Raw genomic sequence first — 22,237 nt, forward strand, 5'->3', positions numbered from 1 at the left:
TGATTTTAACACATTACGAAAGTTTGGTCTGGTTTGATCGTTTAGTTTTTTTAATTAGTTTATAAATGCTAATTCCATATTTTATAATAAAAATTATTTTTCTCAATCTCTCTCTTATTGTCCCTCTCTTTCTTGTTTTTCTTTGCATCTTAGGGACCATTTGATTGGCAGACTTTCTATATGGGAATTGGTATAAATATTCAATTCTCATGTTTGCTTCACAATTTTCACCCATTTGCTCAGAAATAAACTATTCGCATTCTCATTTTCCACGTATAAGAGTTTTCTATTTCCTTTAAAAATTTTGAATTTTTTCTTTTTCCTTTTCTATTTTTCCTTTTACATATAATTTCACTTTGAATATAATTAACTAATTAATTGATTAATATTAATTTAACAAAAATATATAAGTTTTTGTTTTAATAAATCAATAACGATATATTAAAATATTTACTTGACTTGCTTTTATGATGAAAATTTATTAAATGGATAGAATTATTTTTTTACATAAGTTATTTATTTATTAACTAATAATATCTTAAATATATTTAATTAATAAACTAAGATTAGTTAAATTTAATTAGTATCAAACTTCATTTTCAATAATAATAATTTATTACTTTATTATTTTTTTAATAATCAAGTAATTTGTGGAGACTAATTTTAATTTTATCGTTCATTATGAACATATAATTATCACGGGTTATTTATAAGAAGTTAATTATTTATTGTGATTATTTTTTATTACTCCGTTCAGCATTAACATATCATATTTACAAAATATTTTTTAGTATTATTTATTAATATATCATATTTTTATCTCATTTTCTTCACCTTTTATATAATATATTGTCCATTTAAATATGTTTTCTTATATTATTTAATTAAAAGTAAAATTACAAATGTTGAACTTAATTAATAATAAAATGATTAAATGTTAGATTATAATTAGTATGACGTTCATAAAGTGCATTAACTGATTAATTTTAATTATAAATTTATTAAAATATTTATAGTTATAATTAAAATATTGAATATTTATAATTATATCATAATCTTCAAATATTTATAATTATAATATTATTGATTCATATTTAATTAATTTTTTATTGGTATATTGAATATTATTTATTCTTTAAATTATTAATATATTACAATTATAATAAGATTTTCATGTTTAATTTCATAAATTAAACACAAACACAATTTATATTCAATCAATTATTAATCTGTTACAATTATAATAAGATTTTCATGCTTAATTTCATAATTAAACACAAATACACTTTTTGCTCATAAAATTCTGATAGCATTCTCATGCACGACAAACATAGTCATTCTTGATTCCCAGTCATTTTATCCCAAAACATCCTTTTGGTTTGAGGATTTGCTATATGAAATTGATATCGGCATCCAGATCTCATGTTTGTTTCACCGTTTTAACCTATAGGAATAAGTTGTTTCTAGGCACTCTCGTTCTTTTCCTTCCAAAACTGTGTGATTTCTCTTTTCCCCTATTCATCTGTTTTTCATTTTACATATAATATCATTTAGAATATAATTATTAATCAATACGAATTTAACAAGATTAATGTGAATATTTATTTCAATAAATCAATAATAATATATTGAAATATTTACTTAACTTATTTGTACAATCGAAATTATTAAATGAATGAAATTACTTTTTTTATATAAAATTATTAATTAATTAGCTAATAATATCTAGATATATTTAATTGACAAACTAGACTAGTTAAATTTAGTTAGTATAAAAAATTTAATTTTTAATAATAATAATTTTTTATTTTATTTTTTTAATAATCAATCGATTATTTATTTGGATTAATTTTAATCTTCTCCTTATTCATGAACATATAATCATTATTTATTATTTACAATTAGTTAATTATTTATTGTGATTAATTTATATTATTTATTCACCATTAACATATTATATGCATAAAACTTTGTTTTCAAATATAATAAAATGTCACTAATAGATAGTTATAGATATCTATTAGTGTCCATCACTGATATTGGTAGATGTAGACACTAATAAGCATTAACATTTTGCTATATTTGAAAATATTTCCAACAATTTTGTCATTTAAAACAATTACCCAAAATAATAATTAAGTATCGTTTTCTTTTCATAAATTATCAACATTAAAAAAAGCTATTGACTAGACCAATGATGTTACCAAATGCAAACCTCAAGAATATCGTACGAAAACTCAAAGAACTATACGCAACTTAAGTCACACTTAACAAATAAAAATGTAATTTTTCTAAAAGTACTCGAAAGGAAAATCACTATCATACAAGTTGAGTGTATTACAAATAACAGATGATATAACCAAATTTGAACTTAAGTTAATGGTAATTGACACACATTCTTTATAAGGTTAAAGATTTGATATCTTATCCTAACAATTGTTGTGCTACAAGAAAAGATTGATTCAAAATATATGACATTTTATAGAAAGACGGAAATATGTAACTTTTTTTTTTCCGTTCTCCCATTGAAGATGAAGGCGATTTGTAGTGTGCTTGAGATTAATTACTTCATATATCATCCTCTCTTTTATTGAATTTGATTGTTTAGAGGTTATTCGCCTTTTAAACCAATTTGATAAAGACCATAGTGTTGTTTAATATCACCACTTACAATGTTTTATAATTAATTAACTTATCTAGTAGAGGTGCAATGTTTTCATCACATCAACCAATCACAACATGTTGTTAGCATATTGTTTAGCTCATTAGACGATCATCGTGGCATTTTCTGCCCATTGACTAGTGAATTTCTTTCGCTGGATCTTTCAGTTTGCTAACGATGATAGACAATCTTTTATACTTTTTGCTTATTTTCTCATACTTCTAAAAAATGTCATCTGACAACGTGTAAAATTTTCCAGATAAAATACATATCAGCACCTTTGTTAATGACATTAAGTTCAAAACATTTAAATCTTGTTGTAAGAAAAATGTAGTGCGGATATGGAGAGCAAACCGATTTAAGCATAATTTAATAAATAAAACATTTATTAATGTTTTGGAAGTTGGTAGAACAACGATAAAAATAGTAAACACTAAGGTCTTGTTTGATAATCATCCCGTTCAGGCTTTTTATTTTTTAAAATTAAACATATAGACACTACTACAATCTCCAAATTTCTTCATTTATTGTCTACTTTTTACCAATGGTTTAAAAAGTAATTTCAAAATTTGAAAGCTAAAAATAGTAGCTTTTAACTTATTATTGTTTTTTAAATTTAGTTAAGACATCAACCATTATATTTGAGAAAAATGTAAATCATTGTAAGAAATAGAGAATAAATAGACTTGACTTTCAAAAACCAAAATAAAAAAACGAAATGATAATCGAACAAGGTCTAAAGAGTAATATAAAACTTTGTTACCCTATCCAATCACGAAGTAAAAGCTTATATCTATATCAAAATTATATTAAAAAAAAGGTCATCAGAAATAATTTTTACCTTATCACATTGCCCTTCAATTCTAAACAAATGTTTACTATACTCTCTTGTGGCCAGGTACCACTCCTTCTATTTACTCCAAACATTTAATGGTGATTGTCACGGTTGTGTTTTATCAACACCCCCACCATTTCATATGATTGATACGGTTGTGATTTATCAACACTCCTAACCTTGTCACGTCACTGTATATTGGACCAAGATATTTACAATATATAATTCCCGACTTTTCATTCAAATTTTCTACAACATTGACCTTATTTTTGTCTTAGTAGTGATTGATGATGTTGAATTGTCTACATTTTCGGGTAATCAACAATGTTATACGGTCTACACTTTCATGTAATCAACAATGTTGTATTTGTCTACATTTCCTGGTAATCTATCTTTTTTGTGACTTGAGATTGAATAGTCTATGAAATCTATAATCTAACAACCAAATTCAAAATCATTTTTTATTTTCTTGTTTTCTATGTTGAGTCCAGTTTTTCAAATTTATTTTCCTATTAGTATGCACGAACTTCTTTACATGAGTATTACGCTCCACTTCTTCTCACTCTCGATTTCAAATCCATCTTTGTAGATCTTTTAGTTTAATCCACTATTGGATATTTAGTCTAACATTTTTACTGATTTCTTAAAATTAATTATATCAAATTTTCATTTGATTGATTGTAAACTTCATGTCTGACTTAGTTGCTCAAATTTGGGCGGACCATTTTCATTAACCTATGTAACAGTATTTATTTTTTATTCAAGAAATATTAAACTTATAAAATATGTTTCTACTTGCACGTTAAAAAGCTTATAAGGTTTTACATCTAAAGAATAAATAAATTAAAATATGAAGGCCTCTAGACATTTTCGCCTTATCGTCTTTGACTTTGTTGTTTTTAATTTTATTTTAAAAAATTCATATCCTAGTTGTCTATCAAAAAAAATAAAAAGATTCATCAAGATTGTGTATCAACAAACTAAAATATTATAATGTCAATAATAAATTCAAGTAACAAGAAATTAAACAAAATTCTAAAAACACTAATCGTGCTAGGAGAAGATTTAAACCTTGTTTGATAACCATTTGATTTTTTGTTTTTGTTTTTGAAAATTAAGTCTATTTCATCAATATTTCTTACAATGATTTGCATATTTGTAAAGTACAAAAGTTGAATTCTTAGCCAAACTCTAAATTCTAAAAACAACTTTTTGAAAGCTATTTTTTCTTTTTAGTTTTTAAATTTTGGTTTAGTTTTTTAAATAAAAAGTAGATAAAAAAAATTAAGTTTAGAGGTATAAATAGCGTCTATAAACTTAATTTATAAATACAAAAACAAAAAAAAAAAAATAGTTACCAAGTGAGATTTTGGTTATTATAATTTTAAAAAAGAAGTATGATATTAGATCTAATTATAAGAAAATAATATTCGATTTTCTTATCAAATTTTGAGAAAAAAATGCCCCAAAATTGTCCACACCATTAATAATAATAACAACAACATGAAGATCCATAAATTTGTCAACCATAAATGCAAGACATGTTTACAAAAATATTTTCCTCCGTTCAAGGTCTTGTTTATTGAATATTTATTTATTTATTTTTAAAACAGGGTATGAAATTCTTTTTTTTCTTTTCTTTACCCTTTATCCTTTCCTTAAAAAGATTAACCATCGAAGAATTACCCCATTAATCAAAGACATGATTTAGGTTATTATGTGAATTTTGTATCAATTTTATTCTAATTACACCATTATGTATTTTTATTTGATACATTCATCCATCTTTATATATTAGATTCTGTACTTCTTTTTAAATTTTACTTTCAATAGAAGTAATACACTATATTTCACAAATTAAATTCAAATTTGTGGGATATTTGATAAGCAAAAAAAACTAAAGTTAATTTGTAAGATATGTATATAGGTATTATTTTATTTTAACTTTTTATTTAATGATAATAATCTAATTTTAATATAATGTTTTAAGAACTATACTCATTTTGGAAAAAAATAATACTACTATTAAAATTAAATTTTAAAATGATGAATCACGTGTAATACACGTGGATAAAATCTAAGCGTACTTCAATTTCAAATTAAAGAATACCTACAAATATCTCATAAATTAACTTTAATTTTATCGCCTATCAAATAATTTTCTCCCCCACTAAGTGTCAGATAAAACCAAGATATATTTTTCAAAATAAATTGTTATATAAATTATATGCAACATTACTTTGTAATTAAAAAAAGATGTGTGATAGACTATTGTAAATTATCAAACTATAATCTTAAACTTTGAGAACGATGGAGTTGAAAAATATGAAGAATTACAAATTAAGAGAAGATATAAACTATTTTATCTCTGTGACAAAGAAAATATCAAACTTTTATATTGTTATAAAGTGTAAAAAAAATTACAAAACTATCAAGATTCCAAAACTTTTGACATTCCATTTTTAATTATATAACAATTTATTTAACCAATATAATACTTAATTTAATACTTGGAACTTGAAATAAATTAATTGATAAAATTAATTCTTGAAATAAATTGAGAAGGCCTTTTAGAATTAAATTTTGAAATTAATAAATTTTTAAATACATTTTTTAAAGAGGAAAATTTTAGTTGATGATAAGTAACTACAAATTCAGTATGGGAGATAAAGTCTAGATGGAAAAAAAGAAAAAAATATATTGAATTAAGAGACACAAACTGGGGAGAGGTGTATAAATAAAAGAAAAGTTAAGTTAATATTCATTAATTATATTTCAAAATTATCATATTTAATTTAACTTTTTTTTAGTTTCTCTTTAAATTTACAGTATTTAACAATAATTTTTTTTTTTAGAATAGGCGATATTATTATATAACAACAAGGGGATCCCATAGTTCGGGATCAGAGTATCAAAGCATAAGGTAACAAAGCCTACAAGATAAGATCAGAATAAAACCTAACACAAAAAGAAACAAACTCGTAGACCACTAGAGAGAAAGCTAGAGAAAAAAAAATCCCACAAACAAGGGACAACAATAAAAACAAAGAACAACGGAAAGTACAACAAGAAAAACATCTGTAAAACATACTATATAAGACCAAAAAGATCAACCCGCCAGGAAGAAGCATGAGCACGAACCGTAGAGACCATAAGGTGAACCAGAGCTGACACTGACCTCGGTCTACTTCCATGCAGTCGCTGATTACATTCTTGCCAGATGTAGTATATGGAAGCACACCAGAAAACACGGAATAACTTCCTACGCACCCCTTACCCGACCCCACTCGACACAACCAACTCCACCCCCGGCCCACAAAATATCAGCCCAAGACACCCTAGGACGACGAGGATGCAAACTCTCCCACGCACTAACGATAGAAAACCGACCACTCGCATCCGGTACCCACACCCAATAATCTTCCCCCCTCACCTCGGCCCCACTGCCTGAATAAGACCCCATATCTCAAGAAACTCCCATACACTATAGGCCAACTCCAACCTCCCTCACCATCCATGAATTTTGACAACCGCGCCCTCCAAACTACTCCCTGCATCATAAACCACGGTAGACCCATATGAATCCAACATCGCACCCCCCGACAGCCAATGATCCCACCAAACAATACAAGATCGACCATCGGCAACCATCAAATGAATCAAATGCTTGAATCTATCTTTATTTCGCAAGATAGCCCTCAAGCATCAAAACCTCTCAACCTCACTCCGAAAGTCTACAGAGACCGGCCACACAAATGAAAGTAAATGAAAGTAATTTCTTCACCTATATATATTTTCCTTTTATGATTTTTCATTTCTAATTTATTATATTTAATTTAGGCATTTAATTTATATTATTTAAACTTGCAATGATTAGTTTTATTTTAGTTATTTTATTCATATTTCAAATTGGTGAATAAAATAGATCACATGAAGGAAAAATTATAACCTAATAATAATAACAATAAAGTACAATGAACAATTTCTCATTCATTATAATAGGGTGATAATTGTTTAAAAATTGTTGTAATAACAATATCACGGTTGATATAGTCGTCAACAATGAAGCCTTTATATGATTTTCAATAAGACATTTGTTATTGTTGCGATTGAAGAAATATTATGTTGTGTTATGTGGGCGGCTCCAATCTTGATTCCACTATTAAAAAAACACAAGCACGTCCATAAGAAAAACATGTAATTGGGACTATAAATAGATAGAAGAATAAAATAAATTAAAGGTGTGTTTTGGGCAAAAATTATCCTAACACTGTGATAACCTTCTCTTGCTACCATAAATACTATTTTGTATTTCTCAATTAGCTATAATCAACACCATTACAAAACTATCATTTGATACAGTATTTATTATTTGCTATAATTTTTAATATTTTACATTCATAATTGTTTTTAATTATCTACTACGATGTTTACTATTTTATTCTCAAACTAAAATAGTTTACATTTCAAACACATACTATTATAACCCAAACTAATATAATATAGACTCCAAATACAGACTATTATAACCCAACTATAATAACCTAGGACTATAGTAACAAACTCCTTGCCCCAAACATCTCCTAAGAGATTTTCTCAAATATTTGAGACATTCGAATTTACATTTTTCTAATATACATTTCTATGAAGAGAAAATAAATAAAGAAAAACTTATGAAGGGGTTTGGGAGAGATAGTGGAGGCAAATATTCGGTGACAATAACAAGTACACTAAACTTTTCGGTGACAAATATTCGGCGCATCAGTCAGAGAATTAAAGTCATCCCATCTGTGCAATCATAAGAGAGAAGTCGCCTTTCACCCCGAATTTCTATAAATACCGAAGGTAACCTTAAGAAGAGGAGTTTGGAGAGTTAGAAAATTTTTCCAAAATTTTAAGGCGGAAGCGAGAAAAGGAGATTGTACCGATAGATCGTTCCAGTGAGCTCTGGAGAGTGTTGGAAGCATCAAGATCAGAGAGAGGGCCAGCTCCTGCGAAAGCAGGAATATCTTTCGAACCAAATAGAGTTGCTAGTGTAAAGGCCTTGGGCAGCAAGGGATTGCTACCAGGCTCTCTACCTCTATCTTCCATTGTTATTTTGTATTCAACTCATTTATAGAAATGAAATTTACTTTTCTATATCTGTTCGCTCTCTGTTTATTATGCATGAGTAGCTAAATTTGTTGAATGGGTCGAGAAGTACTTAGCTAGCATAATTTGGGATCTTCATTATATGCAATTATCTTGTATTATGTATGCTTCATTCGTCCATTAGAAATACTCGAGAGGGTAGTCTAAGGACAGGATCTAGGCTTGGAAAAGTAAAGTTAGAATCTAGGCTCGGGAAAGTCATATTAGAATGCATAATCAAGAGATAGAAGCTTAGGAATAAACACTGTTTGCTATTAATGCATCGTATGCATCCTAGAGATAGGATATGATTGTGTGCAGTCATCTTATCTTTGTGTGCATCTTGCATCATCGCATAGGAAAAGAGTAGAGACTTAGGAATAAACTCTATTTACACTTTTGCATTCAACACATGCGTCATAGACTTAGGAGCACCGCATTTGTATTGGAAAATGACTTGTTGTACATGGGTGTAGCATGATCGCATAGTCTGACGCATTCCTAGGTGACGCTAGTTAAAGACTTTCTCAACACGTTCATCCGCATACCCAGTGCATCTATCGCATAATCAAACTTTTATCAAATTTGCTGCATTTATTTATTTAATTACCGCAACCAACAACACCAAACAACTATTTGAGTTACCGGTTACCGCAAAGTTTTTGTGAAAAAAATTATCACCGCATATTGTTTTCCCAAGTCCCTGAATTCGACTCTGGACTTACCAGAAAACTTAGTGGGGTTTATATTTTGATTCCATTGAGAAAACTTGATTACTCAACGCAATTTTCATCATTGCATTTCATCCATAATTTCATCTTATAAAATAACGCATCATGAAGTAATTGAGGTATTTTTAGTCGAGTTGAGGTTAATTGAAGTATTTTTAAATTACATGATGATAAAAGCATCTAGAAAAAATTATTTCTCATTCGTACTTTTATATATATTATAGATTTATTTATTATAAATTAACTTGAAACTATAAATATAAAGTTTCAAGTGTTAATTTTGTTTACTTACTCTATTTCATATTAAACATTTTAAATTGTATCTTAAAACTTTATGTCATAAAAAATTTTAGTCAAGTGTATCGCACATGTACTCCACTTAGTCCAAAGATAACTTTTAACTTTCATCTTTTCCTTTTTAACTTTTTCAGTAAAGATCATTTTACCTTCATACTCATACTCTTCCATGTTTCGTACCTATTCATCTATCTTTTTTTTTTTTTCTTTTTTTTTTTTCGTTTAATTTTTCACCCCATTTTGTCATTAAATTTTTCAATAAATTCTTATTTTGTTCTATATTTTCCTACTTTTTTTTACCTCTGTTCTATTTTTACCTTTTTTTCTTCTTTCATTTAAATTTTACATACCTCTCTGTAATTTGCAAGATGAATTGGGAATTTATTTTGTTGGATAAAGAGATTGGTCAGATTTTATGAATGTGCAATTTTATTATTATTATTATTATTTTTTTTTTATAGAAATGAGATATAACTATTTATCAATAACTTATTAAAATAATCATGTAAATACAACCTAATAAACTATTTGAAGTTTTTTCTCCAAAATTAGAGATCAGTAGATAGTTTATTATAGATTTATTTTCTCGTATAACAATAACAACTTCAAATGTGCAAAATGTTGGATTTTATGGATGTTTTTAAAAAATTCAATAGGAACAAAATTCTGCATAAAAATAATTATATTTTGTCTTATCTTAAAAATAAATAATTGTTTACTGCTATCTTCTTCTTCTTCTTCTTAAAAACAAATAATTGTTCTCAATATTTTAATAGATACAACGTGGTTTCATAAAAATGAAAACATCATACTTTCATCTATACCATTTATGTCTTTAATTATTAACTTCATGTCTAATATTTAGATAAAAAACATTCTTTTAAATTTTTATATTTCAATCCATGAAATTATGCTCCAAACATTTTCAATTGTATCCAACACATTTCATATTGATTATAAGTTAATTAAATAAAACATATATATAGTTTTAATCATATCGTCCAACACACTTCATATTGATTATAGTCTTTTATATTTCAACCTTTAAACAACGTCTCTTCCTTCCCACCAAAAGTATCATCTCATTCTCTTACCTAACTCACGACTCCATAATTATCTTTTATTTGAAAAATACTTATGTGCATCTTAGACATTATTTATCTTTGTACATCCTAATAAATTGTCAAATCATAACTTATTATGTAACAAATCCTGTCTTTTTCTTTTTTGAAATATTTTAATATATTTTTAGATGTGAATGGTGAAAAATGATGCACAAAAAATGGTGATACCTAGGATGCACCTACATTTTATCGTTTTTATTTTTACTTTTTTTAAGCATGACAAACACCCATGCATGAAATTGAACCTCAAACCCTTAAAGAGAAAGACCACGTCACTTATCATTGAACAAAATGTCACTTATCGCTGACCAAATTACACTCTGATACCAAATAAATCTAAACCTATCCATTCCAATTAAATAAAGAACCTAAACTAAACTTATAAATATAACATAACATTAACTTAAGCCTATAAACATCATTTCCATCTATAAAAGTTTTATTGTCTACATCTTAAAAGATTTTCAAAATCCAAACAAAAAAAATTGAAAACTAATATAAAAACCTTTTTTTTTTTTTTTTTTTTTTAATTAATTTTAATATTTTTTTTTATTTTTAAAATTGACTAAAAACTTCATATCTTGTCATAAAGAATATAAAATTCATGTGAAACAAACATCATTTTTAAAAACCAAATGATTATCAAACAATAATCTTAATTTTTAAAATTTCCGATAATTTAATTATTTAATTTAAAAAAAATGTCTAAATTTTTATTTTTATCTTGTGAACTTTTAAATTAAGAAGTTAAGTTCAAAAGTTTTAAAAATGAAGTGATTTAATAGATATAAAATTGATTTTTGACATCTAATGTAATAATTTTTTTTAGTTTCATATCTTCGAACTATGGCTTGCCAAACATATATTTGCCAATTAACTTTAGAAGCTTTAATACCATAAAATTAAAATAAAACCCAATTGTAACTAACTAATAATTTAATAAAAATGAAATAAGGATTTAATTAAATACAACCATTAAACCTTGCACTCCTATTCTCGAGATTCTTTGTCAACGCTCGCCTTGACGCCCTTCTCTTCCATCTGCCGTTCTTTTTCACTACTTCGCCGCTTCCACTCTGATCCTCTCTTTCGAGGACTCGCTTTCACCTGCTATAGAGACTAACTCCCTCTCTCTCTCTCTCCCTCTCTCTCGATTTTGGTTTCTCTCTCTTCTTCTCGCCGGCCAGCCGTCGGGAGTGTGAGAGTGGGTTTGTACTTACTTCGCTAGTGTGTGGTGTTTCGATTGTGGAGTTATGGTGAGAAAACATGGATGGCAACTGCCTGCTCATACTTTTCAGGTACTCTTCTATGCGATCGTTTTCAGTTTGTTTCTTCTTCCTGTTGTGGGTTTTTGCTTTCACAGTTTTAGGGTTTTATTCTGCCAATGTGTGCTCTCTCTCTCGGGAAATGGCTCAGTTGGGGTGGGTTGTTTGTTTGAAAATTGATTTTCTTATGGGGTTTGTTTGTTGCTGATGTCTGCAGCTTTACTCAGAGTAACGACGTGGAGATTGTTATTATTATTCTTATTATTTTCCAATGTGTCTCATCTAGTAGTTAAGACTGGGATTTTGGTCTGATAGGCTACAGAGAGAAGCGAGAAGAAATATTGTAGCTTCATTTCTCGAGTTGTGTGTGATACTGCAGCTTGTGATATCACGATGGGATTTTCGTTCGCGGTCTATTTTTCTCCCCATTTTCGCCCTTGGAGATTTGGCCAAGGGATGGGGCATTTGATAATTGGTAGCAAGCTTTCTTGGGTAAATCCATGTTGGATCATTTACACAAAGTTAGAGAACGATTGGTTTTCTGGAGCCAGGTTTGGACACATGGATGGAACTTGCGGGAGGGAAATATAAGGGATTTTATGCTTTTTATTTCTATTATCAATCTCAAACTAGGCAAAGTGAAAGTCTGAAGTTTGAACTTCAACATTCAGTTTTAATATTATGTGGAGCACTGTTTCAAGTGTTGAAATGCGTACCAGAAGCCGTGTCATTGGTTTGTACAGTTGAAGCTAGGAATGTAGTTCAGAAACTTGAAGTCTTTCTTATTTTTTCTTTATTTGCTTTTTACCTATTATCGAGCTACTAACATTTGTTGTTTTCATTTTAAAAAATTGTCACTTTGTTTCCCTTCTGAAAAAATTATCTATTTTATGTCACAAACAATCTGTTCTCAGTATTATGCCTGCTTTGAGTTTCTTTCTAATAGTTTTTTTCTTAAAATATTAGGTTGTTGCAATCACAGTGTTTTGCTTGCTAGTGGTGGCGTTTTATGCTTTCTTTGCTCCATTCCTCGGAGGCCGTGTGTGGGAGTACATATTGGTTGGCGTTTATTCACCGGTGGTATGCATTATTATTTACACTTGTTGTGGAGAATAATTTTCCAGCTTGTAGATTCTGAAAGTTTGATCTATTTGAGGTTTCTTCCTAGCTCGATTTCTGGACATTTCACCTTTTTCAATGGCATATTTTCTAAGAACTGTTCACTTATAGCACTCACTATTTTTTGGATAAGAACATTTATTGCATTAACTATCAGTTTTTGGTAACGCAAGCACCTTTTGTCTATTATTATATAAAAAAGCTATCAATTTTTGAACGGTGGTGGATTTAGAATATTGAGGAGTGGATTAGTGATCCCTGTAAACTAGAGCATCCTTTAGATTGATCGTGCTTGTATTTGTAAAATAGAATATTTTTCCAAACCATCTATCATCAGAGCATTTTGTGTTCCACTTAAATTGTGGGAAATCACTTTCATTCATTCTCTCAATCTTTGCATCGAATTGCAGGCACTCCTTGTATTCATTCTTTACGTGAGATGCACTGCTATTAATCCAGCCGACCCTGGTATTATGTCTAAGTTTGATAATCGGGTGACAGCCCCCGATAATAATCAAGGTTTATCATCGAAGGGTCTACCACATAATTTAGATGAAATTGTCAATGGTAGACATTCTTCTGCTTCATCAGCTTCCAGAAGTTCCATATCAGGAGCTAATATGAGTAAGAAAGGTTCTGTAGGAGAAATTGGTGCAGTAGACAATCCAGTGGAACGACCAACAATTCGTAGCGCTGATAACATTGGACTAATTTGTTGCGCACTATTTGTGCATGAAGATTGTCGAAAAAGGGATGGAGCGGCAGACCCTCTAAGTGCTGCCGAGGATGCTTTATTTTGCACATTGTGCAATGCTGAGGTATTTGGTTTGGATGTGCTATTGTAGTTCTCAAGTAAAAATTGGTAAAGTATCATAGTCCTGTCAGAACAATAAATGTTTTTTTTTTTTGATAAGAAACACACATGTTAATATTTTGCTTATACTTCTTTGTCTCATGTTTCTAGTCCCAGTTTTATATAATCATTGAATATTGTCAAGTTTTTGAAACGTGACCAACCTATTTTTAGAAGATAATCACAATCAGAAAGAAATTCTAAGGTTCCCATAGTGACATTTATGCATTATTGGTATTGTTCTCATCAAGATTGTTCCTAATTTGTATTGAACGAAGAGAACAGTACTTTTCCTGGAAACTTATATTTTAAAGAAAAACTACCTTTCTTGGAAACACGTGATTATTTAAAATTACCTACAATGATTTATAGGCCATTTGTTTTGAGATGTAAACTACTATTCAATTACCACTTCCACTCTACTAGATACAACTATATCTTTACCCTAAGGAGCACGAACACGGATACGAGATATGACACGTCAGGATATAGACATGACGACTCATTAGTTTCTTAAAAAATAGGACACGGACACGGACACGTTGAGACACATTTTTTCCTCTCTTTCTTTATATATATATATATATGTAGTATATAGTGTGTGTATTGATATATCAATACTTCTTTATAGATAAAACACGTAAATTTAACCTAAAAACAAACTATATTTCATTAAAACATATAGAATTAAGTCAATTAATGATATTTGAATCCTTCAAAGTACAAAAAGATTTAGTAGGCTATGACTAGAGGATGTCATCCTAATATCCTAGGATTGATCAATATATAAAGACTCAATCTATAAGAGAATCTCCCAAATCCAAAGTGTGTCCAAACCCGGTCCAAAATTAGAAAATGAAATCTCCCGAGTTTGAAGTGTGTCTAGACGTATCTGTGTCTGACTCTGAGAACGAAGTGTCGGTGCTGATAGTAATTTAGAAGTATCAGACCTAAGGCATCATTAGAGCTTCTGGGCCTCAGATTCGTTGTCTTCTTCTTCTTTAATAGGTAGGTTACTTGATATAATAATGTTCTATCCAAGCTTTACAAGGATACTCGTGCATCTGTCAAATCAATATTGTTCAATGAATCTAAAGGAGTAAAGGTACAGAGCTTGTAAAGAGGACCAATAATATCATTCTACATTTGTTGCATGGACTTGTGATTGGCTTGCATGGCAATTGATTTTTATATGCTTCAAGCATTAGAAAGTTCCATGAAGAATTCACCTCTTCAACCGAAGCTAACATGCTCGGTTATATTTACTTTTCCATTTACTAGGTTTGGCAGTATCATTTAGCAACAGATTTTTGCAAAATGCATTTTTGGGGTGACGTACCTTCCCCTTCCCCCCAAGATTTACTTGGATACTTATTTTAAAATTGGCTGCATGCATCTATTATCACAAAACTTTATATTTCGATTTTATGACCTTTGAATACTTGTGTATTGCAGGTGCGCAAGTTCAGCAAACATTGTAGAAGTTGTGATAAATGTGTTGATGGTTTTGATCACCATTGTCGGGTATATCTTTGGTTTTTTAAAATCATCTAGTTTGTTTTTTATTTTAATTTTCTTTACGTTTTTAATTGGAGATTGACCGTCTTTTCATCGTGGTTGCAGTGGCTCAATAACTGTGTGGGGCAGAAAAACTATATCACATTTATTTCTCTTATGGCAGTAAGTCTTGTTTGGGTAAGTACTAAAAACTGGATAGTATTAAATCATAGCATACACTCTCTCTTTTTGCTATTAATTACTCTTTACCTTTGTGGTTTAGCTCGTTGTTGAAGCTGGAGTTGGTATTGCTGTTTTAGTGCGTTGTTTTGTTAATAAAAAAGGCACGGAAACTGAAATTATTGATCGACTTGGAAATGGCTTTTCTCGTGCCCCTTTTGCGACAGTTGTGGTAAGGAAAAATTAAGTAATTTTATCTGATAGTGAAGGCAATAGTTTTGTAGCTTACTGAAGCCAAGCGCTAATTGCCAATCTGAATTTGGTTTTATCCAGGCTATATGTACAGCAGTTTCCATGCTAGCTTGTATCCCTTTGGGCGAACTTTTCTTCTTCCACATGATATTAATTAAAAAGGTCAGTGGTGAGAGCATAAATTCCTTTTTCATTCTCCATCTTTGTTCCATCTTGGGAAATAGTGGTATGGGTTAATAGTCCAATAAATACTGCTACATTTAAAATCAAAATAGTTTTATCAATATCTTTGATCAATTCTGAAAACTAATGTATCATGGATGAGACAGTTTACCTGGTGCTTGGATTTCATCAATTATTTTACTACATGTGTTGAAATAGGGTATTACAACCTATGAATATGTTGTTGCAATGAGGGCTACAAGCGAGGCCCCTGCTGGAGCTTCTGTTGACGAGGAATTGCCAAACATAATGTACTCTCCATCTGGATCTGCTACCACTGGTTTGAGTGGTGGAAGTTCTCTTGGTTTACAGTACAAAGGGGCATGGTGTACACCTCCAAGAGTTTTTGTTGATTATCAGGTATTTTCATAAGTCATTTTATTCTTCTGTAAGAAAACCTACATTTCTCCTCTACACTTTTTGGTTATTCGTTTTCATTTTTTCTATAAACTTAAATATTTTTTTTACGTGACCTGACAGCTGATAATTTTATTTATTAGTTCTTAAACATAGGTTGATAGTCATTTTGTACTTGCTCCAGTTTGATTGTCTAAATTAGGAAAGGGAAAAGTTGGAGTACGGCTTTGGTAAAATTAGAGCATAATAAATCAGTGTAACTTAACGTAAAGAGGTTTTCAATTAAAAAGATGGAACAATTAAATTTTAGTATAATTTTTAATACTATAATGTACTAGTGTGAAGCCATGGGACAATGACAAAGTCTAGTTCAAGGTCTTTCATTAATTATGTCTCCGTAACCCTGCATGTGCTGATGAATAATACATCACACTGAGGTTGGCATTTTTGCTTCAATGCGGTCATATTTCTATTTTATCCACGGGGAATTTGTGCATGCTTCACCCACTTCACAAGCTTCTTCCTACTTTCTTTAAAAAAATAAAAACAGCTTCTTTCTAATAACGAAGCCCACTTAAATGCATTAGGATGAAGTGGTGCCTCACCTGGAGCCAGGAATGGTACCATCAACTGTGGACCCAGATGCAGCCGGAGCTTCAGAAAGAGGTCCAAAAGCACCCAAAAGAGCCGTTCGTCTTAGTGCTTGGAAGCTTGCAAAACTGGACTCTAATGAGGCCATGAAGGCCGCAGCCAAAGCTAGAGCATCATCATCTGTTCTGAGGCCACTTGATAACCGTCGTTTCCCAGATACTGAATTGAGCTCCAGTGGCAACGTGAGTGTTAGAAGTAGCGTGAGCACTGACACTGGTGCAAATAAAGAGATTAAGAATGATCTTAGGCTCTCTCCCATAAGAAATTCTTTGGCTCCGAGTCAAGCTAGTCGGGATGATTATGAAACCAGAACACAGAGCGTGAGTAGCTTCAGTAGTCCAAGCCATGTGCATGAAACAGTCACCCTCAGTCCTCTCCCACATGGTAATGGTCTGGGTCGTTTTAGTGCTGCTTCGTCGCTTCCCAGCCTAGTTCCTGGACGTCCGTATCCTTCCAAGGGATCCTACCCTATTGTCACCGACCCAAGATCACATACTTCTGGGTTTGATGATAAGGTTGCTCAGAGGGGAAGCACTACTGATCCATTACTGCTTTCAGCCCCGGCTACTTCTCTTCTCAGAGATGTCAGAAAGACATCGGTTGTCTGGGACCAAGAAGCTGGGAGGTATGTCTCAGTCCCTGCATCAGCTTCAGAAACTCGTCCTACTCGATCATCTGTGCAGATCGGTTTGCCGAATTTAAATGCTGAAACAAGCAACAACGCTAGAAAGCCAGTTGCTCCATTGCAACCTACACCATCTTCATCAAACACAAAAGCTCCACTGCAGCAAGCAGAGAAGTTAATGTACACTGGAGATTCCATTTTCTTTGGTGGTCCTCTAGTGAACGTCCCTTCTCGAGATAGTCTAAGAAATGACAGGGTCTCGAATTCGAGAGAGAGCCAAGATAGAATGGCAATGAATCTATCTCGTGAGTCGAGATTCAAAAGGGACTCAGCTTCAAACCAACTCCCTGTTTTTGTCCCTGGTGGTTATGAGCAAAGCCGTCCATCCGGTTCTCGTTTAAGGTAGGTAGGTAGGTAGGTCTGTCGATCTCGAAGCATATGATTTGGCTGCCTGAAAGATGTAATTAGAAAACATTCTCCCGTCAGCAAGTTGGAAACAAAAGGCAGAAGGATGGAATCTATTATTGGCCCTGAAATCTTGCAACCTGACATTGTTTGCAAACGCAATTGGTGGATACATGTGAAACAGTTTCCTCAAGAATGCATTTTGATTAACACGGCTTTAGGTGTAATTTGTAGTCGAGGTGGGAATCGCTCCTTTTTCTCCATCTCAAAATTGTAGCCAAAAGGATATTCCTAGTTTTTAATTCTTAGCCTCTGAACTTCATTGAGGCAATCCATGGAATTATTATCCACTTCACTTCCCCAATATTTTTTCTAATCATTATTAATTGACACCATCATTTTCCAGTCTCTCATCCTGGATTAAAATACTGATAATCTTTTTCTGGAAACCCTCTTTTTCCTCTCAATCTTACTGGTTATGTGGGCAAAATCAAGTCTGGTAGAGAACCAGTCGATTACTTCTGGAAGGCGAGGAGGATCCTTGGTATAAGATACTGTATTTTTTTCATATGTAATTAGAATTTTCAAGTTTATGGGATGTGACATTTTTTTGTTTTATTTTAGCAATTGTTGGACGTGTTGAATCCTTGTAATAAGTTTCAAAACAATCACTTTTCCTAATAAGTTCTAAAATTAACAATGTTAATGAAAAAAATCTCCCATGATAGCATACAAAAAATATCGTAAACTTAAAAATACATGATTCCAACGAAATAATTATAGTTCGTTGTCATTGAAAAACATTTGAAAAAGTATTTGCAACTTAAATTCATATTTTTGTAAATAAAAATAAAAAGATGTATTCCACTCATTTTTTGAATCTAGATCTTCTACTTGTGTGTTGCGCAATTTAATAACGATAATAATAACAACAATAATATATTTGGTTGAAATTAATATGACTATTAATAATAAAATTTATAATAAAAGAATACATACAAATATTTTTAAAAAATTAACTTTATTGTTTATGTGTGTTAAATTTTGAACATGATTGCTGTGATGTCTATCTAATATAAAGTTCAACTTAACGATTAATAATTAGGATATAAATTATTAATATTAGATATTTTAGTTTTTTTTTTCTTGTTTTTATTAAAAAGATATATATGATCTATTACTTTAAAAATACTTTATTAAAGAAAATATTAAAAATACTGTTTACCTTGGTTAACTAAAAAATTATTTAATTAACATTTTAAAGTTTTATATCAAAAATTGAAATTAACATGAAAATGAAAAGAAACAAATAACCCTATTGGATAGGGTGGAGTGATAAGATTAAAAAGTTAATCTAAAGTTCTATAAGCAAAAGTATAAATACAATTAATGACAACATTAACATAAAACAAAGGTTGGTGCGGCAGTGGGAGAGAGGAGGGCTCGGGTTGGAGTGCTGGAAGTCGGCAGTCGAAGGGGGACAACGCTATGGACTATGGATGGCGTGCCGTGGTGGAGAGGGCGAAAGGCTATACAGCAGGGAAGGAACTAACTTGTCATTTGGTTGCAGAATTTTTTGCATCAAAATTAATACACATCTTTCAATACTTTATCTGGTAATAAATTATTTACAGACATCTTTATTTCTTATCGACAAGAATTTTCTATTCTTTCCAAAATTGTGGATTCTCTTTTTTCCCTTCTAAAATTATGGATTTTCCTTTTCCCTTCTCTCTATTTTTAATTTTACATCTAATTTTATTTTGAATATAGTTAGTTAATTACTTAATTAATATTAATTTAACAAAATTAATATACATATTTATTTTAATAAATTAATAATAATTTATTAAAATATTTTCTTAATTTTTTTTATAATAAATATTTATTAAATGAATGTAATTACTTTTTTTACGTGAATAATTATTTAATTAATTAATAATATGTTAAATATATTTAATTAGTAAACTAGATTAGTTAATTGAGTTAATACAAAAATTCATTTTCAATAACAATAATTGATTCCCATTTTTTTTTTTTTAAAATCAAGTAATTATTTATTGAGATTAATTTTAATTTGATTTTTCATTATAAACCTATAAAACTTTTTAATATTTTTTTTTTATTAACATATCGTATTTTTATCTCATTTCTCACTTTTTATATAACATATGTTTATTAAAAATATATTATCTTATATTATTTAATTAAAATTAAAATTAAAATTACTAATATTGAACTTAATTAATTATAAAATTGATTAAGTATTATATTATAATTAATATAACGTTTATTTAATATATTGATCGGTTAACTTTAACTATAAATTACTCCATTTTCATATAGGTAGAATTAAAATTATTATTAATTTTTAATTAATTAACTTTCATCAATATATTGAATGATATATATTTTTATATTTAGTTAAAAGAGATTTTCAAAAAAAAAAAAAAAAAAAAGGAAACTATTTACATAAAATATAAAAAATTTAATCTTCTTTGATAGTTTGATAGAAGCTGATAGAAGTCTATCAACGTCTAGTGAAAGAAATTAATAGAAACCTATCCCTGATAGATGTTGATAGAAGTCTATCGGTATCTAAACAGTTTGACTTTTTTCTATATGTGAAAATTTCTCATTAATTATCTATTATCATTATATAAAATTAAATACAAATATATATTTTTTTCATAAAATTATGATAGCATTTTTCATGCATAACCAAATATAGTCATCTTTGAGATATCTACGAAACCTTGAATGAACTTGCCCATAATAGTTAATAGGTATGTATTAAAATAATAAACAACAAAAATAAACGAAATGATGCTAAAATGATATCGCTCAAGTAGCACAAAAACCTGTGCTATTCAGTTCAATTAATAATAATAATAAAAAAGGTTAGAGTTCAATTCTATGTGGTAAGAGAAAATAATAAATAAATAAATAAATAAAAGATAAGGGGCCTATTAGAATTTGTAAATAAATATTTCTCCATCATTATCACATTTGATAAAGTAAAGACAAAAGGAAAAACATTTTTTTTTTTTTTTTCTAGAAAAGAAAAGTACAAATCTCCATCCTGTGTCATATCAAGAAGTTTCCTTCAGAGAGACTTTACTTAAAATTTAATTAATATATGATTTTAAAGTTTTCAATATTCTTAATTCTTTTTGTAAATATGCTTCATGAAATTTGTCGGAATACTACAATTGGTAGTTGAATCAACATTATAACTCAGACTATTATTTATCGAAAAATCTCCTAAATTTTCTTTGTGAAATATGTAGACAATTTAGACTATTATTTAATAAACCATTTATAACCGTCTAATTTTTTTAAAATTAAGTCTACAAATACTACTTTCACTAGTCAATTTGTTGTTTACATTTTATAAGTGTTTTTAATTTTTTTTTTAAAAATTATTAGGGTTGTTGTTTGTTTTTCTTTTTTCTTACTTTATTAAAATTTGAAATGTTTATTTAGGAAAATAAGAGATGAAAACCACGAGTAAGAAATGAAGAGAAAATAAACATTATTTTTTAAAAATCAAATAGTTATCAAACGATATGAGTTGTGTCAATATAGTTTATAAACTTTCAATTTCGTTTATAATAAGATTGTGAAATTTAAAAAATATATAAGACATCCTTAAAAATCTTGTATCTAATATGTCTTTAAAAATTTAATTTTACATTTAATATGTCATTAACCTATTCAATCTTATCAAATTAATACAAAATTAAAAGTTGAAAACTAAGTAAACAAAAACGTAGAAAATTAGAAACTAAGCTTACAATTTAACTAGAAAAGAAATTTTTTTTCTTTCTCACTTTCCAAAATTTAACTATCAAAAATATATTTTCCACTAATTTCTATTAGTGTAAAGATAAATATTATAATTTAGATTAATGTAATATTTTTATGGAGAAAGGAGATTGAACATCAGAGAGGTTGTGTTAATTGCTATTGAGTTAACTTCACTTCGATAATTATCGAAAAAATTCATTATTTCAAGTAGATAATATTAAA

General features: G+C 29.1%; 1 protein-coding gene across 1 annotated transcript; it reads left to right on the forward strand.

Moving 5' to 3' along the window:
• Nucleotides 1–11,774: 11,774 nt before the first annotated feature.
• Nucleotides 11,775–18,616, forward strand: LOC120085400 (probable protein S-acyltransferase 19). Its single transcript, XM_039041357.1, has 9 exons — nucleotides 11,775–12,077; nucleotides 13,011–13,124; nucleotides 13,574–13,981; nucleotides 15,472–15,540; nucleotides 15,640–15,711; nucleotides 15,797–15,925; nucleotides 16,027–16,107; nucleotides 16,327–16,527; nucleotides 17,112–18,616. Exons 1-9 carry the CDS (start codon nucleotides 12,033–12,035, stop codon nucleotides 18,204–18,206), a joined length of 2,214 nt encoding a protein of 737 aa, XP_038897285.1. The 5' UTR covers nucleotides 11,775–12,032; the 3' UTR covers nucleotides 18,207–18,616.
• The last annotated feature ends 3,621 nt before the right edge of the window (nucleotides 18,617–22,237 follow it).

The sequence above is a fragment of the Benincasa hispida genome, chromosome 1, assembly GCF_009727055.1.
Source record: "Benincasa hispida cultivar B227 chromosome 1, ASM972705v1, whole genome shotgun sequence".
NCBI classification, from domain to species: Eukaryota; Viridiplantae; Streptophyta; class Magnoliopsida; order Cucurbitales; family Cucurbitaceae; genus Benincasa; species Benincasa hispida.